Below are 26503 nucleotides of genomic sequence, written 5' to 3'. Positions count from 1 at the left end.
CCATTTTAGTCAATTTAAAAATAGGAAAGATTCTAAAAATTAGGAAAGATTTCCTAAAAATAGGAAAAATAGGATTTAAAAATTCGTAAGTTTCATGATTTCAGCTATTTAAATCTGAAATGTAAGTGTTGTAAATTGTAGAGGTCCTGACCCAAAAAGGACCTGTGGGGGGGGGGGTGTCACAAGGTTGTGTGTGTGGTGGGGGGGGAGGAGAGGGTTTGCAGTGCTGCTACACTTACTTCTGCGTTGCTGCTGACAGCAGCTCTGCCTTCAGAGCTGGGCTCCCGGTCGACAGCTGCTGCTCTCCTGCACTGCTGCTGGTGGCGGCGCTGCCTTCAGAGCTGGACTGCTGAAGTAAGTGTAGCAGAAGGAAGGTTGGCATGGTATGGTATTGCCACTCTTACTTTTGCACTGCTGCTGGCCAGGCCCTACCTTTGGAGCTGGGTAGCTTACTGCTGCTCTCCGGCTGCCCAAATCTGAAGGCAGCACAGAATACTGCAACCCCCTTAAATAACCTTGTGACCGCCCTGCATCTCCCTTTTGTTTCAGGATGTCCAATTTGAGAAATTCTCATCTCCCCAATGAATTTTGTATAGTATAGGGTAAAAGCGCACACAAGATCAGATTTCATGGTCCGTGACACGTTTTTCATGGCCGGATTCTACCAAATTCACAATCTATGAGGTTGGACTAGTTTGTCTGTTGAGGAAAATTCAGTGACTTCTGAGGAAGAATGAGAAGTCACAGCTGCAGTAGTTGCTGGAAAAACAATGGAAAAGGTATTGAGTGGTGTGACCCTTTTTGAGGCTGGATTTAAACTTTTTAGTCCACTTTCCCTGATGTAGGAGCCATGCAATAGAAATTTTGAAAAAGCTTAAGGAAGTGACATTGTACTTTGGTTAGATAATCAGGCTGCAGAATTTAAACTTCTTCCTGAAATGAGCTCTTGGTTTATAAACTTACTAAAACATGCTGACTTGACATTGGCTTCAGCAGTTTGCTGTTTGCTTATCCTGTATGTTTTAATTTTTGACTATAACCCCTCTAGGGAATACTCACAGTCACTAACCAAGAATAAGAAGAGGGTCTTGTTACTTGGATCTGGCTATGTTTCTGGCCCTGTGATAGAATACCTCACTAGAGATCCCAACGTAGAAATCACAGCAGGTACGTAAGGCCTTGCTTGCTTTCAAGTATTAAAGAACTGTATTAAGCTTCAAGTATGTATACTGTGTATTGAAATAATTCTTTATTTTGTATCAGCATGGCAGCACACTAAAACTTTCTATTTAAAAGCATATGAAATGCGCTATGGGAAAACTGAAGATATATTCTACATTTGTAACTATTGTGCACCTCATTCAAAAAATTATTCTGTAGATTTAAGGACACCAACTTGAAAAACCACATTGCTATCTGAAAATATTTTACCTACTTCTTGTTACAAGTAGTGCCTAGGAAGAGACTGCAGAGACTATTTCTTTCTTTTCAGCTTGTTTAATTCCTGCATCTAACAGTATTTTGTGCATAGTCAGTTTCAGTCTTTCCTTGACGGTCACTGCATTTTCTGTCATGGAAAAGCATGATGACACCACTTTTTTATGTGCTTCACTGGGGTGGTGGCTCACATGAATGAACTTTCCTCTTCTCTACAAGAATGTGTTTAATTAACAACAGTGGTAGCAAAGCTGAAACCAGATAGGCAGCAGGCAGGCGTATGCACAGACATCGGGGGAAAGTGGGAGGAGGTTTGGCCAGGTGTGTTTGCTGTCAGTCATGTCCAAAATAACCTTCCAGTCACCACCAGGAGAAGGAGATTTTTTTAAGTCGGAATGTACTCATTAAAGTCTGCTCCATTAGGGAATGGGTTCTCTTGGAATTAGTCCACTTAAAAAATTATAGTTGACACTAAGAAGAGCTAATGAGGTGCGTGTCTATAACAAGCATCTCTCATGATCTTTCTTTGCCCACCTGTGCTACCTATCCCACCTTGTTTGTCGCTTTTTGCTGTGGCAGTGGTGGTTGAATTACAATAGCATGTAGAGAACCCAGCGGAGTTGAAGACTATTGCAGTAGGCATTGTGCAAATACACAGTAAGAGACAGGCCTTGCTCTTAAGAGCTTGCAGTTTAAATAGACTACAGATAAAGGGTGGAAGGTGAAACAGATGCCTGGAGAGGTGAAGTAACTAGTTTACCATTACACAGCAGGTCAGTAGCAAAGTCAGGAATAAACTTGCACCTCCTGACTCCCAGTCCAGTACCTCTACCCACTAGACCATGCTGCTTTTCCATTCTGTTTTATACAGTAAACTCTTTGGTGCAAGGACCCCTCATTTTATTAATTGGGGAAGGACCGTGCATATGGAATAATGCTGTATGAATAATTAAAATAAACTCCACCCATTTTAAATTCCTACTTTGTCTAGTATATGTAGACCTAAACCTACAAATAAAAACATCTTTCAAATAACACTTTTCTTTCTTAGCAGCCTGTGGATACAGTGTTTCTCCTGCAAGCTGATGAGATTGTGGATGCCTAAAGCATTGTAATGATTACAGCTCTCTGATCCCATCATCTGTGGCAGGAGAAGCAGACCCCAGAACCCAGTTCCTGGTGTTTCAGTTTACTTTTCAGGCCTGTGAACCTGTTGATGGCCATAGGACTACTCCACATGGCTAAGGGTTGTGCAACTGGCCCTATATCACAACATTTGAGACTAGTTTTCTAGTGTTGTCCACTAAATTGACAAGATAAATCACTCTCCAGAGGTTCGTGTAGTTCTAGGTGCTGTATGTGAGATTGTGTTGGGAGTGGCAGAGCAGAATGCTTCATCCACCTAGATCCTCGTCTTTCAGGCTTTTCTGTGTTTGATCATCTTGTGTCCCCCCCCCCCCCCCACAGTTTCTCCACTGACTCTTTATTTCAGAACAGGTACCGTTTGCCTGCATGAGTTTGTGGTAGTTTTGGCTGGTCATAGCGTAGCTAGCTGCTGGTATATTTTCTGGCAATACCCTTTTATTCTAGTCCTCCCAGCTCTTGTCCTATTGCATTGTCAGGATTAATATTCCAGAGGAAATATACTTTGAGATCCCATCAGCGTCTCTCTTGTGAATTGTGACCAAGATTTTCTCAGTCATGAGTATCCCCAGTGTAGTTCTCCCCCACCATGTGGCTTTTCCTTACATTCTGTGTAAGAATCCCTTAAGCATTTTTGTCTAATGGATCATCTTTTGGATCCAGTTCCAGCACATTGTTAATGATGAAGGGAATCAGATCTGTCCCCTTATCAGCGGTCCACTCACTTTTTTTCAATTTTTAAAAATTTCTAATGCCTCTTTTTTCTAGTAAAAATATTAAGAGACTGTGTGTGAGTGATATATATTGAGGCTCCAGCTCTCCTCATGGAACCATATCTTAATCTCCGTTTGAATGTACTCCCTCCTCCATCAGTTCTACATGAGTGACTAGATTAGATATCTTAGGGCATGCCTGGGAGCTGGTTTCGTGCCCTGTCTACACTAGAACTACAACTGTGTTTTGTTTTGCAACCTGTTTGTCACACCCATCTGACCCAGGTAGGAAAAAATCCATTGAGTGGTGTCCACACAGCAACCTTTTTTTTTTTTTTAACACAACACAACCACCATGTGTCTGTGTCCTGCATCCACCACACTTACTAATGGTGTTTGGATTGATGCATCCTTGGTAAATGTGGGCAGCTATTCCATAACGCCTAAGCAGAGGACAGAGTGCCTGGAGGATGCATGTGAGGCAGTGCATTTGAGGAAGTCCTGCTACACAAAGTTGGGACAAAGGAGGCCTGGCCAAACCAGTGTTGCAGGCACAGTTTCAGATTCTGTGCCAAGATAGTGGGCTGCATTGCTGACTGTAAGATAAAGTTGTGCTAGTCTAGGCTGCTGGTGAGGACAAACTCTGTTAACAGCTGCAGTTATTAACCATTTTTTGTGTAATTGGAGTCTACAGTGTCACTGACTAGAGACACTGAGGAGGTATGCTTTGAGGTGTGGGAGGAAGGGTAGCAGTTTTCACTTCACATGGGACACCTCGTTATTGGCTAATGTTGGTGCCCCACGAGGGCTCAGGAAGAGACCTTCGGTCTCTCCTGATTCCTACAATAACCTGCTTTATCGTACTCTAGAGCAGTGGTTCTCAAAGCCGGTCCACCGCTTGTTCAGGGGAAAGCCCCTGGCAGGCCGGGCCGGTTTGTTTACCTGCTGCATCCGCAGGTTCGGCCGATCGTGGCTCCCACTGGCTGCGGTTTGCCGCTCCAGGCCAATGGGGCTGCCGGCGCCACTTCTAGACAGCAATTAAGGCTGCTAGGAAGAGAAGAGAGTCAAAATAAATAAAAAGAACAAGCAGGAATAAAGCAGAGTTATCAGAAATGCTGTTCATTTCTTGTTCTCGTTCTGCAGTTTCCCTTAGTGGATCACTGTTTCTCTAGGTAAGGATCTCCTGTGGATCCCTTAGGTCACAGCTGCTGTAGCTTGACATGACTTTTTTTCTTCACTTTCTAGTGCATTGCTCAAGACATGAAACACTTACACCTGTTTATCTTTCAAGTGTGCACCTTCTTTTTCGGTCTACTTTCTGTGCAACTGCTTTCTTAAGAAAGAGAGATGGATGTGGAGTGTAGTTGTGTATTTGCGAAGGAACCCATGCAACAAGTGCCAGTGAATGGAGTTTGATGCATGATGACTAGGTTATTCTGCTAGTTTGAACCAGGGTGGAGGGTGCAGTTGGTGTTTTTACCTTGATACTTTGGGGAGTGGGGTTGGGAGGGAAGTAAGAGTCAATTTAACTTGTCAAATATCCGAGGGGTAGCCATGTTAGTCTGGATCTGTAAAAGCGGCAAAGAGTTCTGTGGCACCTTATAGACTAACAAACGTATTGGAGCATGAGCTTTTGTGGGTGAACACCCACTTCGTCGGCTACACATCACTCGTGTAATGGTTGACATTCATACTTTTTAAACAGCATCCATCATGAAGGAGCAACTTGGCCAGCTGACCAAGAAATACAACAATGTTACTTCTGTTCACGTGGACATCATTAAGCGCGAGGATAAACTGTCCTCCTTGGTGAAAACACATGACCTCGTGATCAGGTCAGAATGCTGATTAAAACATGGCGGCTTGATCCTGAGATTTGCTATGGCTCCTTTACATTTCTTCAGTGGCACAAGTCACCTGTGTAGCTGCTTTTAAATAGCTACCTGGGGATTCCACCAAGGTACAGGGAATCACTGGGTGATGTAAAGCTAGCATAGTCCTTCTCCCCCACTCACAGCACTCAGGGAAGGTGTGTTGCGGGGTAGATAGTGACTAGCCATATTCCCATCTCTCTGCACACAAGAGCACCAGGACTGTATCTAATGCAGTGTAATCTCTTCTTTGGTGTTAAAAAGGCATGATAACTTATGAGGCAAGATTTTCAAATGGCTCTCTGTTCAGCTCCTTCGTGGGCATGCAGTGTTAATTGCACAAACATTTGTGCCTACTTTGGGGACAGAATTCACCCACAAAACCATCACCTGTATGTGCTAGTTACATTGCTCAGTAAACACGTACAGTCATTGGTGCTTGCTAAATTGCATGCATATGTACAGAAGCCAAATTTGGAAAATTCAGCCATTACTGTCAAATGTTTGAAGAGTAAAAGGTTTTCTTTGAGCATTAAAACTAGCATTAAAGTAGGGATAGAAACTGCTTTATAGTGCTTGCCGTTGGGTCCCCCTCACTGAACTTGTCCTGAGTGATATCTCCTTTTCAGGCAGCCTATGCCCTTCCAGAGATGGCTCAGCAGGACTTCTAATGAAAGTTTCTTCCAAGACCGCATTCTACTTTGAATCCTTTAGACATTTAACGCACCAATGTAGAATGTGGTACTGAGAAACAAGGGCCCGGTTCTGTTTTCACAAAGGTGACTCTGAAAGCTGGGGCCTCAAAGGGTTGAGAGAATTTGAACTCTCTCCTCCACTGCCCTGCATTTTGTACAGTCACTTGCAGCAGTGCAAAGTGCGTGTAAAGCAGTGCCATTCTGCTTTGCTAGGAATTCATGCCCACTTGCATCAGTATAAAAACTGCATTTAGGTCAATGATGGAGGCCCCTTGTGTTAACAGACCTCATCTAGATACAAATAAACTTCTTGCAAATTGTCTTCCAATGAAAACACCAACTAGTCAGATTTTTGACATTCAATTTTTCTTTTGTTGGTAGCTTGCTGCCTTACTCAGCACATCCTTTAGTCGCTAAGAAGTGCATTGACAGCAAAGTAAACTTAGTGACAGCCAGCTACTTAACACCAGCTATGAAAGAACTCCAAGAAAGGTAGGTCAAAAGATCAGTAATGAGATGTGACTTCTTTCTTAGGAACCTACATGGCCCTGTTACCGTACTATTAAAATTCCCCACAATAGTTAATGTATTTATGTTCTCAGTGTCTCCTGTCTTATGATTATCCATATTCTACAGGTGGAACTGAATCCGAGACTAAGGCCCAGATTCTCAGATATGTAGGCACGTAGCCCCCATTTAAAGATGGGTTAAAGCAGTGGTCACCAACCCATCAATTGCAATCCACTGGTCGATCCTGGAGCCTCTGCCAGTCATTCATGATCTCCGGGCTGCTAAAAGTCCAGCAGGGCTCAGAAGTGGCTGGCTGCTGGCATGTCTTTGCGGCCCCTGGGTAGGGGTAGGTGGCTCCGCCCCCAGCACTGTCCCTGCATCTCCCATTGGCCCTCCCCTCCAGGGGTTGCAGAGATGTCCCAGCAGCCAGCTGCTTCTGGGAGTGGCGTGGGGCCACGGCAGGCACACCGCCTGCCTGAGCCCTGCTGTGCCGCTGGCTGGGAGCTGCCTGTGGTAAGCGCCTCCAGGCCGGAACCTGTGCCTCAAACCCTCCTCCTCTCCCCGCACCCTTGCCCAGCCTCCCTCCCAGAGCCCACACCCCTCACTTTCTCCTGCATCCCAACACTGTGCCCCAGCCCGGAGCCCCCTCCTGCACCCAAACTCTCTCCCAGAGCTTGCACCCCTCATGCCTGCATGCCCTAGGCTCAGCCCAGAGCCTCCTCCCACACTCTGAACCCCTCTGGCCCCAGGCTCAGCCTGAGCCTGCACCCCCTCCGCCCACGCCCCAACCCCCTGCCCCAGCCTGATGAAAGTAAGTAAGGGAGAGCGAGTGACAGAGGGAGGGGGGGAATGGAGTGTGCGGGGCCTCGGGAAAGGGGCGGGGCTTTGGGGAAGGGGCAGGATAGATCCTGGGTTGATCTTAAATTCAAAATGTGATCTTGTGCGTAAAAAGGTTGGAGACCACTGGGTTAAAGAGTTACATCTCCATTTCCCAGGCTTAGCACAGAATCTGTCCTAGCGTTTCTAGTTTGCCCATGGCTGATAATGGATATCATGAGGCTATTGCTTGTCAAGTTAGACTTCAGGAATATTATGCAATATTCTGACAATACTGTGTTTTTATTATTTTAGTGTAGAAGCTGCTGGTATTACGGTTATCAGTGAAGTAGGTTTGGATCCTGGCCTCGATCATATGTTGGCAATGGAGTGTATTGAGAAGGCAAAAGATGTAGGCGCTACGGTAAGGTGATGGATGAGTTCCACATGCATAGTTTTGCCAAAGCTATATTAACAAAACTGTTATTCCTTCAGCAAGAACCTGTCTTTGCTACCATTTGGTAACTTAAGGTGCTACGGCTTTTATTCTGGAAAGGACTTCGCCACTTGTTTTACTGCAGGCTCAGATGGAAGCATATGGGCCACTTGTTTTTGGAGGAAGTTTCCTAGAGAACAGCAGCCATTAGGGTCACTAGTGAATATTATTTTTCTTTTCTTTTCTATTTTAAAAATCAATTTTTTTTTCTGAACAGAGAAGCCATGAATGACCTGGAAAAGGCTCTATGCCTGCTGCAACTTCCTCAGTGCTAGAGCCATAGGTTTTGTTAAACTTAAAGTAACAGCTGTGAATTTCATAATTACCCATATCTAGCTCCTGGGTCTCATAAACTCATAGACTTTAAGGTCAGAAGGGACCATTATGATCATCTAGTCTGACCTCCTGCACAATGCAGGCCACACAATCTCACCCATCCACTTCTATAACAAACCCCCTAACCTATGTCTGAGTTATTGAAGTCCTCAAATTGTGATTTGAAGACCTCAAGCTGCAGAGAATCCTCCAGCAAGTGACCTGTACCCCATGCTGCAGAGGAAGGCGAAAAACCTCCAGGGCCTCTGCCAATCTTCCCTGGAGGAAAATTCCTTCCCGACCCCAAATATGGCGATCAGCTAAACCCTGAGCATGTGGGCAAGACTCACCAGCCAGCACCCAGGAAAGAATTCTCTATAGTAACTCAGATCCCAACCCATCTAACATCCCATCGCAGACCACTGGGCATACTTAGCTGCTGATAATCAAAGATCAATTGCAAAATTAATTGCCAAAATTAGGCTATCCCATCATACCATCTGGGTCCATATGCATGTCAATGAATCCCTTTCCTCTTGGCTCACTTTAAAGCCTACAAAGCCTCTTGCTCGTAGTTTCCATTAGCTGACTCGGGAGGACTGAGTCAGCTCTTCCTGGGCAGCCTGCCAATGCCAGTCCTTGTGGGCCGGAGAAGGCCCTGCTGAACGAAGCAAGATGCGTCTCTCCACTGTCCCAGCATCTGCCCAGGGTGACATATCAGAATGAGGGTTCTTACTTGGCTGTCTGACTTAGTAGTGTGGATCATCACCCTTGAGCCACCTGCCCAGATGACATGAGGGTATATTGGCTAAACTCCATTGATTGCAATAGATCTGGCCTAATATTTTTTTATCTGTACTGCTCGTAAAATGTGCAAGATTGACAGCGTTGTCAACTAAATTCCTCTACCAGCACATAGATACCTCCTTAAACAAAGGCTGTCACAGCCTTGCTAATCTACCTCAAGCTTTCCACAGAAGGAGAAGGTAGCGAACGGTGGCTAGTCACCAGGCCCAATTAGTTTTTGGCTTGTTGGCTCAGATTTACCACCTGGATGCCCCAGGAGATAGTCTCAGTACAGTTTCTATTGCTTAGCCAAGAAATCGTATCATGAGTTCTGCTAAATAACTGTTGGATGCTACTCTTCCATTGATGTGAGTGGTGCTTCGCTGGAATGAATTGGATTGTTCATCTGTGATCTCTTCCAGATGGGAGCTGAGGGGGGCAGATCCTCAGGTGGTGTAAATTGACAATTCAAGCAGCCGGAGTCAATGGAGCGATGACTGTTTACACCAGCTGTAGTTCTGACCCAGTACCCTCAGAGATGAAAGTCCCATGAATAAACTTGCTCTGTGGCCTGTTATATGTGAAAATCATAAATATTTTTGGCACTGTTGGCATAAAATCCTCGCAGTTCTTTGCCTAATTCAGGCCTTCCAGGGAATGATTTACCAAACACAGAGAGCTGAATATTGCAGGGAAGTCGGTGGTGGTTGTTTCCTGTTGCTAGCTGGATGATGCTGTATATCTTTTTCTGATCATATGCAACTTGTGGATTTATTTTTATATTTGCAGGTCATATCGTACACTTCCTTCTGCGGTGGCCTGCCAGCTCCTGAATATTCTGCTAATCCTCTGCGATACAAATTCAGCTGGAGTCCACAGGGTGTTCTGTTGAATACAGTTCAGTCTGCCACATATTTAAAAGATGGAGAGGTGAAGTAATCCTGACCTTTCTATTTAAACACAAGCAGAGAAGATGGTATTAGGCCAAAGAGGGAATTGGGATTTGTGAGCTGTTGCATTATTTTTAAACTACTGATAGATACTTAAACTCAGTTTATGTAATTGTCACTGTATCACCTGTTATCTGTATGTGTAAAGTGGCATGCCTCCTTGCTACTATCAGGCTAATATTTGCAGAGGTCTGAGGGCAGTGAAGAGGGATGGGCTTGTGATTAAGGCACTGGACTGGGATGGAGATCTGGGTTCAGGCTCCAACTCTGCCGTGTGTATATTACATCACTTGATCTCCTTGAAGAGGCTTCCTTTCTCCTAAATTTTCGTCTCTCATCTGTTTAGATGGTGGGACTGCCTCTTACTGTCTTTGTACAGTGCCTAGAACAATCCCTGATCTCCTTTGTGGGGATGAAAGGTGCCTAGTGCTAAAAAGTAGTGATAACTGATGCTGTACATTGTTGCACTGGGGGTGGTCAGCATCTCATTGGGTATTACACGAGTCCTATTTGTAGTAAAAGGCAAAACTCCATATTGCATTGATAGTAATACTTAGTGAATATTTCTATTGTCATTTTACAGCTAGGAGGAACCCTGGCATGAGATTGACTTGTCCAAGGCCGCACAGCAAGACTGTGTCGTTGCCAGATTTAGAAATCTGAGTTTCTGGCTTCCAAGCCTGTGTTTGTTCCTCTGGCCCACTCCACTTTGGTCAGAGAAACTACTGATGGGTGCACCACTAAGTGTCTAGGGGTTCTGTCAGTATGGGCATCCCAGAGTCTGGATGATTGGAGATCCAAGGGGTTTGGATAAAGAGGCTTTCTTGTGACATTTCAGGGTTTCACTGTTCCAGCTACCATGCAAAATGGATTGTGAACTGGATTTTTATATGGAAAAAAATAAATTGGTCCAATTTTCAAATAAAGGTCATGTGGGTAGATGGAGAAATGTTTATTTAATTCTGTGCTGGTTCACCCATTGCTAGTTGAAGTTAGATCATGGCTGTCCAGGATTTATTATGAAAGGCTCTGTGGGTCTCTTGGTAAATGCAGCAATCCTCCTCCCTGCCCCCAAATCCATAGTTCTCTTTGACTGTTGTGTGGGCGTTCCTCCACATGTGTCTTAAGCAACATACACAATAAATTCCTGTGGCATGGCTGCAGGCTTTGCAGCTACGGGTGGTTTTTGAGAAGGCAACGTCACCCCCTTGCTCAGAAGCCACAAAAGGAATTGGTATTGATGCAGCATAACAGACTTGTGCTTCAGCTGCTTGAAGGAAGCATGGTTCAAGGTTTTAGGCCTCATTGATAATAGAGCTAGTCATCCCATTCTTTTATTCTTCTTTAACAGTGTATTCTTTACATTTGCTTGCTTTTTAGTGGCAACTGAAGATGTTCATGGGGGCAGATTCTGTATCCAGTGCACATGGTGGAGAGTGATTACTGTAATCGTAAAACAAACCAATCCCTCCTCCCCCCAAAACTTAAATTTTCGAAAGACAAACTAGTCCAGGCCAGATCTTATCTTACTTACACTGGTGTAAATCAGTGAAGTTATTCCAGATTTACACTGATGTGAGATCAAAACTGGGTCCCTTGTTACTGAGTGTAAAGCATAGCACTAATCTGCAGTAGGCATTGAAAATAGAAATGTTCTTTTGAATAAACAACCTAAAATACAGTACACTCACCTGCCTATTTTTTATTTATTTTATTTTTTTACAATCCTTAGATTATTAATATTCCAGCTGGAGGAGCATTGCTTGATTCTGTTGCTGTCATGGATTTTTTCCCAGGATTAAATTTGGAAGGTTTTCCCAACAGGGACAGTACAAAATATGCTGAACCATATGGTATTCAGTCAGCCCATACCTTGATAAGAGGCACCTTAAGGTATAAGGTAAATTCTTAGATATTTTCTAGGTTTTTAAATATTAAAATCTTGTTCAAATTAGACAGATTTTTAATAGTGTGAATTGAAGGGATACTGTCAGTCTGTCACATTTTCAGTGATAACTTTTTACCTGCTATTGTTATGAGGAATACCTGTGATTGCTATAGCCAAAAGGGACCCCCAAAAAATTGGTTTTTGCTTTACTTTGTGAATATGACTGCACTTTGCTGTGTCCAGGAAGCAAGAATAATTTCCCCTGTTTCCCTAGATAGTTGACTATTCAATTTGCATGGGTTTCTGACCCCCCCAACAGTGCAGGGGAGGAATGTTTTAAGAAATTGGCAGGGATGGTTCCTGAAACTTGCATTTTTTTTTATGAAATCCCAAAGGAAAACGGTCTTCTTGCACAAAGTAAAATAATAATAAAAAGCACTCTCTCTGGCCAACTCTCTTAAAAACAAATGGAAGATTAGAGCTAGTTTTTGTGAATGATAAGAGTAAATTGATGTCCCCTTCTTTCTCTTTTGCTCATCTTCCTCTGAGGTGATGCCACAGGGATTTGTTTTTGGCATTTTGTGGACATGAATGAAGAGGTGTGGTGTGAAATGGTTTTTTTGGGGGGTCATGAAAATTTCACTGCATTATAATCCAAAAGGATTGAGTTGGTCCCTTTCTGTCTTTGTGCAAAAGCAGGTGGCAGAAATGGCTCAAGGAGTTAGTGAAGGATATATTGGAACTTTTCACCTTCTAAGTCCAAGTATGGTTTATATTGGTCAGAAGCTCTAATAATATATTAAAGGCCTCTTTGAAATGACTTTGTTACAGTAGGTACTGTGGTTATTAGGTACTTTAAATGCTAAGTGATGGTAGGTCTAAATCTAGTTCCCAGTGGATAAGGGTGAACTTTAAAAAAACAAACAAACAAACAAAAAAAAAAACCTACAAAATATCCACTAGCTTAGCTGGCATGAATTGATATTCTCAGCTCTGAGGTGAAGACATGAATGGCCATGAAGACTGCACTACTTTCTTATTTCAAGGAGTTGGTCCCTCCATTTTAGGACTGAAATACATTGGCAGGGTTTTGTAGGGGAGCTTGCAGTATTGCTTTTTTTTTCTTTAATCTGTCCTGTGGGTATCTAGTGGACTTCAACCTCTAGCAACGAGCATAAACTTTAGAAATGAACGTAAGGCCTTCTCTACACATGAGTTGCACTGACAGTTAAATCAGAGCAATCCCATTATGTGGACATGAAAACTGGTTTAAGAGCGGCTTATCTGGATCTAAGCTTAAGTAGGTAAGGAATTAAGTCCTGTAACAGAAATGTCTGGAGTGGTCTCTATGGGTGTGAGTACATCTACACTACAGTTAAAAACAAACTGCAGCACTGATTCTCAGAGGCTGGATCAGCTGACTTTGGCTCACTGGGCTTGGACTGCAGGGCTAAAAATTGCAGTGTAGATGTCTTGACTGGAGTCCAGGTTCTGAAACGCCCCCAAGGGTAGTGGGTCTCAGAGCCTGGATGAGCCCTACAAGCACAAGTCACCTGACCAAGGCCAGTAACAGCCATGGCGTTGTCTTTATTGCAGTGTAGACCTTCCCTTTGACTGCAGATCACGGTGCCCATGTGATTTCTCTGTGCCAGCCACTGTGGAGGGTGCTCTGAATGAAATTAGCCCTTTATGGGAGTGTATTTTATTGTTAACCTGGGTTCTTGTCTTTCCTGCCTCCTGTGCTGTCTACATAGTAATTAACATCCAATTGCTTTGAAGAATTTACAAATGGAGCAGCATTTTGTTTATGAAGACTTCTAATGTCAGAGAATCAAGAAACAGTAGTTTGGGTTTTTTTAATGAAAACCTTTGACTAAAACATGCTTTGTTTGCTTTAAAAAAAAAAAAAAATCTCAAACCAGTCAGGAGATTTTTATTGCAAAGGCCTAACAACCTTGACAGTGTCCCTTAGAATGCATTCCACTTCCATGCTGTTGGCAGCTCTGATATTTTGGGAGGAAGAGCGCCATGTTTGTACCCTAGGCATTCTGAGCCCAAATCTGATTTTACTTACTGTGGCGTAAACCAGGAGTTAATCCACTGATGTCAGTGCATGTACTGATGTAAAATTGGAGGTGAGTGAGCTCAGAATCAGGTCCTTTGTCTTTAATTTAGCTATTGGCCAGCTGAGCAGTTGAGTACCTCCCCAAAGGAAAGCTTGTCACATCAGCTGAACCCTTTGATCTGTTGAACCAATGCTACTTGTGGGGGAAGGGATAGCTATTTCTTCTGCAGCTAAAGAGCGTATTGAAAGGAGTGAGGGAGTGGGGAAGGCAGTGAGGTTAAACCCCCTTTGGCATCACATCTGACTGACTGTTGCAGTCTTCCCATGTGCGTAATATTAATCATGGCTTTGTTTGTCCTTGTCTGACTGTAGTGGGAAGTATGTAAATATTCACCTGAGCATCGAGTTGCAATGTGCAGCATTTATAGCCACCTTTGTTTTGTTTTAGGGGTATTCGAAAGCTGTGAGAGGCTTTGTGAAATTAGGTTTAATAAACCCAGATCCCTATCCTTTGCTTAGCTCAACAGCACCACCTATAACCTGGGTAAGTGTGTAGGATTGTATTTGGTTTTCTGCTTTCCTTCATTCCATTAATCTTTTTCTGTTTGTCAGGTTTGGGATTTGCTTTCTCTGGGAAGCCTGTGTTGAGTTCTGTTCTTCTGTGTTTGTTTGTAAGGAGGTTGAATTCTTAATGGCCTTTATTGCTCATAATTCAGCTCTCCCTGGCCACTGACATTTGGCCACAGTTGGGAGACAGGATACTGGGCTAAATGGACCTTTGATCTGACCCAGTATGGCCGTTCTTATGCTCTCAAACCCAGAGGCCTCTCAGCATGCATTTTATTTCCTCATGACACTCCTCCCCCCCCCCCCCCCTTCCCTCCTACCTGTGCCAAGGAATTGCTTTTACAAGCCTTTTCTGATGCAGGTTGCCCGTATGAATATGAGAACTTTCATTCTGTATATCCTTGTGCATGTTTAATTTCCTTGATGGATATTTTCAAGTCCTATCCTCCTTCTCTGCTGTCTTCCTTTCCAAATTCTTCCCTTGTTCTTAAGTTTACATGTAGTTTTTCTCCTAGATGTTTCTCCTGATATTTGTCATCTGCAGACTGCCACCCGAGGGTCAGAAACTCAGCTGGTGTAAATCACCATAGCTCCATTGAGGTCACGGGGGACTACAGTGATTACTCTAGTTAAGGGACTGGTCTACAATGTATTTTTCCTTTGTTCAAGGCTGCCTGTGAATGTAGGACAGGGTCAACTGGGGATAGGGGTAGCTAAGAAGGATACAATTAGAGGCTTGACCTCTGCAATTAAAAAGCTGTGGCTTGTCTGTGCCAGCTGACTGGGGCTCAGGCTAAGGGGCTGTTTAATTGTGGTGTAGACATTTGGGCGTGGGCTGGAGCCTGGACTCTAGGACTCTGTGAAGTGAGAGGGTGCTACAGCCCGAGCCAAAGTGTCTAGACCACAGTTAAACTGCGCTTAGCCTGAGCCCTGCAAATCCAAGTCAGCTGGCATAGGCCAGCTGCAGGTGGCTTATTGCAGTGTAGACATCCTAAGAGCCCAGACTCCAGCCTGGCTGAAAATTTTTCCTGTAAACTATTTTTTATGGAAAATGGGTTTGTGATTGAAAACCCACCCACAAATGTCCACTTTCTGCAAGTGTGTGTTTTTTTTTTCAGTGACCGTGACTCCAGGATCTGGGGCTTTAAGGAAAACTCCAACTGTCATAGGACTCGCAATAGCATGAGAAATGGCAACACTGCCATTTAATGAATTTTATCCCTGTGTCTTAATGACAGAGCTGTCCTCTCTCGTGATGCCTTAAGAATTTTTCCTTTTATTTCATTTCTCTTGTACAATCTTCCAGGTCACAGCTTGAGGCTTGCTGCTGAACTGACTTTGTAACTGCCAGATGACACTTGCTTCATACATGCAGTCCTGCTTTACAGCTTCCCTTATTATATGTTTGGAAGAACATGGAGCAAGCAATAATTAACATGACTGAAAAATATATTCAGCCCCTGTAACTTTTAAACACCTCTCAGGAAGGGATTTTTGGGGAAACGTTTGAGATGACTAAAATCAGGGCTGTTGGCAGGCTGCTGCTATTCTGTCCTTTTTTCCCTTCCTTTTGTAAATTGAAGTGTCTACCCCTTAGGCGATCGTTCTGGCCTTCTGATGACCTGCCCCCAAACAGGTGGTCTTGCTCACCTCACCAGTCCGTTTCCTCCCTTCTAAATGGGATTCCCCCAGCTCTCACCGGCTTTAAGAACCCCCCAGCCAAGCAGAGAACCTCTGGCTCCTCTGACACTTGGTCTCTGTCATTTGTCACCAGTTCAACATAAAGCAGTTCTGTGTTCGGTGTTGCCCTCCTCCCCTGTCTTTTGTTTGTTCACGTTCCCATGTCACCCTTCCCTTGCTCAGCAAGAGGGCAGGACCAAGGAGAGGCAGATAGCTCAGAAAGAGTGCTGGCTGGAGAGACTGTGCATGTGTGCGCACATGCACAGCCCATCCCCTTTCTCCCTCCCTGCAGTTTGGAGAATGGGCAGTTGGCTCTCACTGCACTTGAGAATTCTGACCTACCCTTGCTTCCCTGGAAGCAGAGACCGTCCTCTCTTCTCTCCCGCAAACCCTAGAGATTCACTTGTCCTCCGTGACCTGCACCTTTAGATTAGCTAGTTCATCCCAGGGGTATGAGAAGAGATCCCAGGCCTGCAGGTGGTAACTTGCTATTTGAATTTTTTTGTAACTAGAAAGAGTTGATGTGTAAGCTGCTTGGACTCAAACCTTCTGCCGAATCTGCTCTCCTTAGAGACGCAATCTACAACAAACTGGAACAGGACAACAGTCAGCTGGAAGCAGTGGAATGGTAGGAGATTCCAGTTATGATTCTTTTTTTTTCTTTTTATTTTTTTTAACAAAGCCTTTCTAGAATCCAAGTATATGGCCCAGAAAATGAATGTTAGGGTTTACTAAACAGTCATTCAGAGTTTTTTTCTCTAAACTTTACTTTTAAACCTGTGTCTTGATAATTGTGACAAATGTTTGGCAAGGCCTGATCCTGCAGTTGTTACATATGTGGATGTGTTGCATGGGGATAGGATTCAGACAGAGCCCCCATTGTTAACCTTCTAGAAAACTGAGAAGTTTGACCCTAGAGAGCTCTAAAATATTTAGGAACATTCCATTGGGTTCCTTGCATAGTAGTTAACAGTCGATTGACACAGTGATGATCTTGCATCCCACTAGCAATGCTATGATCTAATGGAGAGGTCTTCTAGAATGACAAGGATGCATTTAAGTTTAAAAAAAAAAAAGTGTAGTTTCAGACAGCAAAGATTTGTCCCCAGCACCACCTTTTGGAGTGTTAGGGAACTGATACTCAATGCTCAATGTGTTTTGCTAAAATATGGTGCTATAGAAAATGGAAATCAGGTGAAACATCCACTTCAGCGCTAAGTCGATATGACTTTGGTTTGGTTCTGTTTGTATAATCGTTGCCCCTTCTTCCCTCTCCCCCCCCCAGGTGTGTATGGGAGTTAATGGTTTTTGACCGTTTTTCAACGGGGACTAATGCTTTTATGTAGCTATCTGTTTAGTTGTATGCTTTATGACTATTATGTTTTTTAACAAAAAGAAACCCACACACATCTTGAGGGATGTATGTGGGGGTGAGGGTTAATGGAATTCAGTATTTGCCAATGCAACGCCATTCACAAAATATTTCCTTAGCATTTTCGTAGAGTATTTTTGGAGTACTGTCACTGGGTTCATGTACTCTCCTCTGTTTCTTTGCAAAATCTATCTTAACCGTTGTCAATGATAAAATGAGTAATGTCTGACTTCATGGTGACACCAAAGAGCAAGATGAGGCAGCACAGTGGCTAGGATATGGTACTGGCAACCAGGAGAACGTAATCTCTTTCTGCTCTGCTGATGACATGCTAAGTCACGTTCAGGAAGTCGCTCCTCTTCTGGGCCTGCATTTTTCCCCAGCTAACAAATGGATGATATGTAGCATGTCTTTAATTTGTAGATCGGACAGTGCTTTGCCAAGGTGTTAGAAGTCTTGTTTGTTGCTCCAGTGTGACCTAGTATTACGTCTACGCTGTAGACCGTGCATATGGATGAACTTTTGCTGGAATTGATCCTAGAGATGCTCTGGGCTCCTGTCCTGTTGAGTTGCAGGGTGGGTTGATTTAAATCAGCAAGCAGGAAACCTCTATTTAAATGATCAGTGTTCATCTAGTTTTGCATTTGTACTATTTTTCCTAAAAGTTCATTCTCATTGGTTGGTATAGCCATTAAAATATGTTTTATGGGAGAACTCATATGAAAATGCACAAAACCAACATTTTAAAAATTGCTTTGTGTTAACTAGAACTACCTTAAGTGTTCTGGATACATAAACAAGAAAAGGTTATCAAAAATGTTTTGCATTTAAAACTGACTGATTTACTAAACAAAAGAACTTCAGTTAGTAAATTGATTAATTGTTTTTGGTCACCATGGGCCAGATTTTTGAAGATATTTAGGTGCCTGAAGTTGCAGATAGGTGCCTATTGGTGTTTTCAAAACTGTCTGACCAGGTTAAATGCCTAACCCCTTGAAATCTGTGGGGGTTAGGTGCCTTCCCTGCTTAGATTTTTTTTTTTTTTTTAAATAGCTTGGTGTATGTATTTTTTTAGGCACCTAGATAGTGTTGAAAATCTGGCTGCATGTTCTTCAAGTTCTAGAATTCGTAGATCTTATCTCCCAACTGGTTTTTATTTCTAAATGGGAAGAGGAAAAACAAGCTTTCCTGTTTTTTGTGTCCCCCCCGCCCAACTTTTAATTGGTCTCTCAACTTTGAATGAATTGATCCAAATGAAGAAAATATTCTCTCTGTTCCTGTTAGCTAAACTGAACCTAAAAGTAATGAAAGCAAAAGTTTTTCTACACAACAAACTGAAGATGCTTACATTTGGAAACATGTAAATATCAGCATTCACTCCACTGGAAAGACTGAAAATAGATTCTTTCTTTCTTTATGTGGTACATAAAATTATGGCGCACAGTTTTTCCCCGGATTCACTATAATTAAACAAGTACCACCCTTTAACTCATTTAAAATGTTGAGGCAGACTCATTTGATGCAGCATATTTTTTTTTGTTTTAAATGATTTTAATATATTCTAGTAAGTTTAGGCCTTAACATGAGTTGTTATAATTTCAAATTTAATTTTAAACAGGTTTATTTCTCAAAAGGAAAAAAAATGTAAATGTTATTTGTTTAAATCACTTGTTTTATCCACCCTGCTGTGTTTTCGGTTACATAGATACAAGGTAAAAATTCCACATGATGTCCTATTGCTCCTCTCCCAGAATTACACACTAAGGACCTTGTCCCTCAGTTTGTGTATTGTAGAACGTAACTTTCAGAGGAAAGCAATGATCTCATTCTGTCGTCTCTCTCTCTCTCACCAGGTTAGGGGTACTTGGAGATGAGCCAGTTCCTATAGCAGACTCTATTGTGGGGGCACTTGCCAAGCACATGGAGCTGAAGCTGCCCTTTGGTACGTAAGCCTGCTTTTATTTCACATTTGAACTGAGGTCTTGCCTACACACACTCAAGAAAATTAATCTGAATTAAGTAAAGGTATGGATTTTAAAGTGGATTTGTTAAATCCTCTGTGTGGATGCTCCCAGGCTGGTCTTCACTAGGATGTTAAATTGATACCACTATCTTGCTCATGGGTGTCAAAAGTCCACATCCCTGAGCGACATAGTTGAACCGACCTAACCCCTGGGGTAGGCTGCATTAGGTAGATGGGAGAATTCTCCCATCGATTTAGCTCAGGGAGGTGGATTATATATGCTAGTGCTCACCAACTGGTTGATTGCGATCGACTGGTTGATCCTAGAGGATCTCCCAGTCAATTGTGATCTCTGGTGGTGCAGTGTGGCTGCCGCTAAGTGGCGCGCCACTTCCCGCAGCTCCCATTGGCTGGGAACAGCAAACTGCGGACACTGGGAGCTGAGGGGCTCCGTGCCTGTGAACGCTCCAGGTAACCAAAACAGCCAGGCCTGCTAGCGGCTTATCCTACGGGCCAGGAGCCATAGTTTGCCAGCCCCTGAAATATAGGCTTATGAAAGGGTCATACAGTTTTTGCTATTTTTACCTACCCATCTGGGGGTTGGCTTATAAACGAACGGGCTAATGAACAAGTATGTACGGTAGTTCAGCGTTGCACAATCATCGATAACTTCTGCTCTGCGTTCTCATCTTCCTTGGAGGGCACAGATGAGCAGTAAGGAAACCAAAATCATCTTGGCAACTGTCTTCTCCATGCTGCTGAGGTTGCGTGCTGGGAAGAAATGCTATGGGGCTGCTACTCTGAGTGGATGGCCTTTATCGTAATGGCTGGAGACAGGTTTCCTTGTGATTATATGGCTCTCTCCTTCAGGAGTAGTCATGTAGGCCCTGCTCCACAAAGACTTTAGCTGCCAATTTCATGCTGGGATCCCCAAGACACCCCCGCTTGGCTGTTGCTTAACCCTGTAGATGTCTAAACTCATGAAGTACCAAATTTTAGCTGTAAAAGTCACCTAGGTGCTTAAGTTTCTGCTTCGGTGTATGTGCATACCTGAGGCAGCAGGGCACCTGAATTCCTATCTCACATCTAAGCCCCAGTGCAGTCCTCAAACCAGATGGATATAGGCAGATGAAACACCTGTCTTGTCTGCTGGATCTGATCCATTGGGGTGCTCAGAGCACACCTAACTACATGGAACAGCCATAGGATGATGGCCCCCCCCCCCCGTTGTAACTTTTAGCCCAGTGGTACTCACTTGGGACCCAGGTTCAGTTTCCTGCTTTCCTTATGAGGAGAAGGAACATGAAAAGTGGTATTCCACCTCTCAAGTGTGTGCCTAACCACTAGACTATGGGATATTCTGACGTGGGGCTCTGTTGCTCCTGTGGAAGCTGTTCCACATGGTATAAATAATTAAATATAGTTTGGACCAGAGAGAGAGTGAGAAGGCCCCAGGCACCACTCGGCACTTCCAGAATGAGAATGGCCAGATAACTGAGATGTGTGAACAGCTCTGTTCATCTCAATGGAAGTTCTCATCTCCCCTTTCTGCCTTCCTCTGTCCCGTTCCTCTCCCCCCACCCCACCCTGGTGTCAGTGCTTGTGAACCTCTGTTATGTACCAAGCCATGCCCACTCATAGCTCTTTATCCCAGTCCCAGCATTGTTTGGTACGAGCATGCCTGTTCTCAGTTCCCCACCCAGAGGGACAGTCCTCCGCAGATCCTGATTGACATGGGAAGGGGAGCAGAATCTGGGAAAGGGGCTCAGACTGCCCAGAGGGGGGATGACAGGGAGAGGGGTTTGGAACCCCCACAAGGGCAAGACACCCCAGATCCTGGCTCACATGCTCGAAGGGCACCCCCAGAAAATTCAAAGTCCTTCTATATTAGCTGTACTACTCAAGGCATGTTTCCTAAAAGTATAAAACCCCTTACTCTCTGCCTCTGCTGAAACAACATGCCCATTGATCATTCTCAGATTTCTGCCAAGCTTAGAGTTCAAATTCACAATGCATGGGTGCAGCTCAGGTTCAGTGGCCACAGTGCTTCCCTTTGAAGGCTCAAACCCTGTTTCAACAAAGCTCTAATCTGATCATCCCATTTCAAATTTTTTCATTGCAGCTGTTTTCCTCACTTGACCCTGAATAACTTCTTCAATATACATCCTCCACCTCAAGGGGCAGGGAGTGCCATGCTCCATGTGCTAAATCCCATGTGACTGACATCAGTTTGGGGTGGATCAGAGCCATAGTTTGAACCCGGGTGTGGGTTTAAAAAACAAAAATAAAACAGAAGAATTTTAGAATGATCCAAGTTTGGACCAGCTAACACTATTCAGCACTTCCATGAGGCACAGTAAATTTTAAGGCCATCTGAGTAAGCGTGTGGATTTTAAAGCACTTAAAGTAGGCCTTAACAGAGAGCAATGATGAACTGTAACTCCACTCTAATAGAAATTAGTGTTGTACTTAGTAAATTATGTATTCTATAGATGCAGCTGATCCAAAGGTTTGTGCTGTGGAAAAAAATAAAGCAGTGTAGGCCTGAACCTGCAAAGCACACAATGTGAGCAGTCCCATTTGAAGCAAACGGGATTGCACATGTTTTGAGAGAACCATGTGCTGAAGTGCTTTGCAGCATCAGGACCAGAGAGCTCAGAATTGTGCAGGGTCAAGACTAATCACAGTATCCATTCTATGTCCATTCTATGAATGGCTAAACAGACATGTGAAATAACCCAAGGTGGGAAAATTAATAATTCTGCCATATAAAGATGCATCTTCAGGAAAAAGAACTACATTATGGCCATTTGACCAGCTAACCACTTTATATTAGCTCAGAACCATTGTGGGGTCTACTTCTCCAAGGGTTCCATGACTGGGTTTACGTAGCCAGGTACAGTGTTCCTTTGTTACATGGTTTTTCAATTAATATTATGGGACTGATTCTGATCTCACTTGTGCTGATGTGAATAAGGAAAGTCTCCAGTGAAGTCCAAGTAAGTTCAATAGGACCCATGCTCCAAATCTCCATATTACAGAACTGTTAGAATTCTAACTTGGTTTATTTTATATGTGAAATGTTCAGGATCAGGCTCTTAGCACGGGCAGGTGACTGTTTGGGTTAATCAGAAATAAGAGAATAAATCAGAGCGCTTACACATTTGATTTGTAAGCTCTTGGGCCTGCAGCTAATCTTCTCGTGTCTACAGTGCCTAGCACAATTGAGCCCTGAATTACCGTAATACAAATGATATATAATAATCTAGGTTTGTCTCTTTAGGTGCTGGAGAACGAGATATGATCATTATGAGAAATGAAATAGGTATCAGGCACCCATCTGGCCATTTGGAAGATAAATTCATCAATCTGGTTGTGTATGGTGATGATAAAGGATATTCTGCAATGGCTAAAACTGTAGGGTACCCCACAGCTATTGCTGCTAGGATGGTTCTAGATGGTAAGTGCCTATTCATCCTATACTATGAATATACAATAACTATTTTAGGGAATTGCTTCACACCTTTCTTTATGTTCTGCTACCTTTAGAAAATGTAGAATACACACATAGGGCTTGTCTACACTGGCACTCTACAGCACTGCAGCTTTCTCGCTCAGGGGTGTGAAATGACACCCTCCTGAGCGCAGCAAGTTTCAGAGCTGTAAAGTGCCAGTGTAGACAGTGCCCCAGTGCTGTGCTTCTAGCGCTGGTAGCTATGCCCCTCGTGGAGGTGTTGGGGTTTTTTTTATAGTGCTGGGAGAGAACTGCCAGTGTAGACTAGCCCATAGTTTATATAAACCACCTTTAGAAAGTCTTGAAGTGTTCCTATATCATCTTAAATTTGATTTTTATTTTTTTTTAATTTCCATTTTTGGGGGTGGATGAGTTAGTGATTTTCTTAAATCACTTTGTCACTGATTTGTTTTTTTAAATCTAAACTGTACTAAAGGCACGTTAATGATACTTATTAGTGACTAACATCCGCACAGAAGCTTTCATCCAAAGGTCCCAAAGTGCTTTTCTGTCTTTAAAACTGATCTACAAAGTATGGGTTAAGAGTGAAAACTCCATGACCTATTTGGTTCCTTCCTAATCTTTATGCTGAATGGTTTTAGGGCCCACTGCTGAAACCCCAGAGTAACTCAGTACTAACTAAAATACAAGTCTAGCCATGCAGACCAATTTCTGATTTGATTTTCAGGGATCATGTTAAAGGAGAGATGGGACGGGGAGGGATGTTAGATCATTTTGAGGAATGGGAGCTACTCTTTCTCCATAACCAAAATCTTCCCTAAAATCACAACCAAAAAGTCACTGTCTTTGTGCTCCGTCTATCACCGCTTTCCAGCGTGATCATGTGCACGCAGAGAGGGAGGGGAGCATCACTGTTGCATGATGCGCTGTCCTTGCTTCCCCTCTGACAATTACATTGTCCCCCTCAAGACTGAGATCCTACTCATTCTGTGGCTTGCAAACAGATTGCTGAACCACAAAGGGCCAAATTCTGTATTTACTCCCGTCAGTAATCCTGTCAATCAATGGGGCTAGTTCTCTGAGTAAAAGTTACTCAGCATGACTAAGGATTGTAGAGTCTGACCCAAGATATTCAGAGGCTTCAGCTCACTTGCAAAATCTTAACGATCCTTAAAAAATTTTGAGTACTGTTACTAAATGACTGTTTTTGGCAGGGAAGAGAGGCCTTTGACATGGCAAATAAACTTCTGTTGCATTCAGCAGAGAGAGATCCTGACTCACAACAGGCTAAAGGCAGACAAAGCTAGTTGTCCGCACCCTCTGAATCATTTAACTTTTGAGGCCTGCATTAATGTTAACCCAGACTGTATATGTAAATAAGCATGTGCTTATTGGTTGTAGCCACCTCTAAGCAATTCCTCACATTCAGATCTGCTCCTTTATTAGCTAATTGGAAATGAAGAAACATTTTCAGAGTCTGATATCACCTTGCTCTTTTTAGTTTGGTTTAAAAGGGAAGAAATTGTTACACACCTGTTGCTCATGGCCAAAATGGAAAGTCTTCCACATATTTTGTTGGAGACATTTTGAAATGTGCAAAAAGTTCTGTTTTCAGTATCTCTTGAAATAAAGATCAACTTTGCTTTCACCTCCAGGCAGCATCAATACTTTACCTAACAGGTCAATAAATCTTGATATACACTGCAACAGAAATTAGTATATGCACATTAGTCTAAATGTCATTTAATTTCCTTTTTTTAATCTTTCAGGTGAAATTGATGTCAAAGGCATGGTAATTCCATTGACGAAGAATATCTATGCACCAGTACTTGAGCGCATTAGAGCAGAAGGCATTGTATGTAGTACCCAAAGCATTATCAGACAATAACTGACAACAAGAGATTGAGCTTGATTTTTTTTTTTTTTTTTTAAGGATCTCAGTTTGGCTTACAGTTTTATGTACACAATTGTGGCCCCACTACTGACTGTGCCTACAGACGGAGGCACAAATGATGCCCTTTATAAAATTATCTACCTGCCTTTATGTGGGCCTAATGAATATTTAGATGTATAAATGGTATCACTTTTCCCTTCAAAACTGAGGGGGCTGTTCAAGAAGCCAATTGGCTCTGCTCAAGATAAACAGGTCACATCATAAAGTGCCCAAAGCCTTTTGCCATCAACACACCTTACAATGCATTATTACACTGTATAATCCGTTAATGATGTATTCGTAGTATACACTTTGCTAATAAAGAAGATATCTAAGGAGATTTTAAACACCGTGTATATCTTTAGAACATGAGAGAATGTTATTGGTAGAAGCGTGGAACTCTATTGTAGGAAAAATCTCAAGGTTAGGTCCACAAAAGGATTTAGGGCCATTACTGCCACTTTAGGTGCCTAAATCCAAAATTTAGATCCTCCAATCCCCACACAGCTGCCACCTAACTCTGTATGTGCCAAAAATCTCTAGGCACAAAAGTTGCTTTTGGTTAAGTTCCCATGGTGCCTAAAAATGTGTCAGAGTATGTAAATAGCTGCCTTAGTCTAGGTGCCCCAGTGCCACTGGGGATTAGGCATGAGCTAGGCGTCTTCCACCTGTTTCTCCTGCAGGGCCCAATCTGGTAGCTGTTCTCAGAAGCACATTCTCTCTGGCCTGATGGAGATTTATTTATATTCCATGGAACAGCTTCAGTAGGAGCAGAGGTGTGCACAAGGCGAGCCAGCTGGAGCATGGGCCCCCCAATAATCAGCAGGGGCACAGAACTCCTCCAGCCCCAGGGCTGCAGTGGTGGGAAGAGTGAGCTCCTCCAGGCCCCAGGGCTCCCGGGAGAGAGCAAGCTTCTGCTGGAGCTGGGACAGGAGGAGGGAGAGAGGGAAAAGCGAGATGGCGGGGAGGAAGGAGAGGAAGTGGGGAGCCAGAGCTGGGAGGGAGAGATGAGTGAGCTCCTGCTGGGGGAAGGGGAGGGGAGGCACAGAATGTTTTCTCCCCGCCACCCCCAACAGTCAAAGTTAAATTTCTGCCCACACTCCTGAACATGAGAGACTGAGAGAAAACCATACCAGAATACCCCATAGCCTGGTGGTTAGGCCACTCTCCTGGGAGTGGGGAGACCAAAGTTCAAGGCCCTACTCCTCTTCTGGCAGGAAGGGGAACTGAACCTGGGTCTCCTAAATCCTGGGTGAGTATCTAATCATTGGCCTAAAGGTTATAAGAGAGGAACAGCTCCTTCTCCTTGTTTGCTTGCTGCAAGAAAGGGCTTGGGTATCTAACTCTAGGGAAGGGATCCTGCCGGTGAATTCTAAACGGAGAGAGGGGCCTGGAGTTAGCCACCTAACTCCCCTGGAGGGGTAGGGGTTGAGCTATACCCCCTCATCATCATTTCCCATTGGCTAGCTTACATGACTCCCCACTCAGCATGCTGACTTTTGTGGATTCCATTCTTAGGCACCTAACTCTCCCCGTGCATTGTATAGGGAGCATGGGTGCATAACTTAGCTATGGAAGTCACTAGGTAGCAGGGTGCCTAAAATGTTAAGCACTGTGATGCTTAACATTTAAATCCCCTTAGTGGACCTAGCGCTTATGTGCATATTAATGTGACAGAAGTATGTCTGGTTAATGAGTTCCAACCAGGAATTAATTTTAAACATTGTCTTGGTCTAAGTCATTGACAAATATATACCAAAGTCAGTACCAGAAGCAGAACTAAATACTGAATTTGCATCTTGTTACCAAGAAAATATTGATCTTGTTG

General features: G+C 43.4%; 1 protein-coding gene across 1 annotated transcript in view; it reads left to right on the top strand.

Moving 5' to 3' along the window:
- AASS (aminoadipate-semialdehyde synthase) overlaps positions 1-25022 on the top strand; it is a 49267-nt gene extending 24245 nt beyond the window's left edge. The window contains exons 14-24 of the mRNA XM_039510055.1: positions 1049-1167; positions 4999-5128; positions 6241-6351; positions 7501-7609; positions 9572-9712; positions 11465-11632; positions 14134-14229; positions 16445-16560; positions 19158-19246; positions 22551-22727; positions 24512-25022. Coding sequence (XP_039365989.1) covers positions 1049-1167; positions 4999-5128; positions 6241-6351; positions 7501-7609; positions 9572-9712; positions 11465-11632; positions 14134-14229; positions 16445-16560; positions 19158-19246; positions 22551-22727; positions 24512-24630 — 1375 coding nt within the window. The 3' untranslated portion in view covers positions 24631-25022. The remainder of the gene's footprint in view (positions 1-1048; positions 1168-4998; positions 5129-6240; positions 6352-7500; positions 7610-9571; positions 9713-11464; positions 11633-14133; positions 14230-16444; positions 16561-19157; positions 19247-22550; positions 22728-24511) is intronic.
- The last annotated feature ends 1481 nt before the right edge of the window (positions 25023-26503 follow it).

The sequence above is a fragment of the Mauremys reevesii genome, linkage group 1 (genome assembly GCF_016161935.1).
Source record: "Mauremys reevesii isolate NIE-2019 linkage group 1, ASM1616193v1, whole genome shotgun sequence".
NCBI classification, from domain to species: Eukaryota; Metazoa; Chordata; order Testudines; family Geoemydidae; genus Mauremys; species Mauremys reevesii.
Note: the sequence above shows the minus strand (reverse complement) of the source record. Positions and strands in the feature narration are given on the sequence as shown.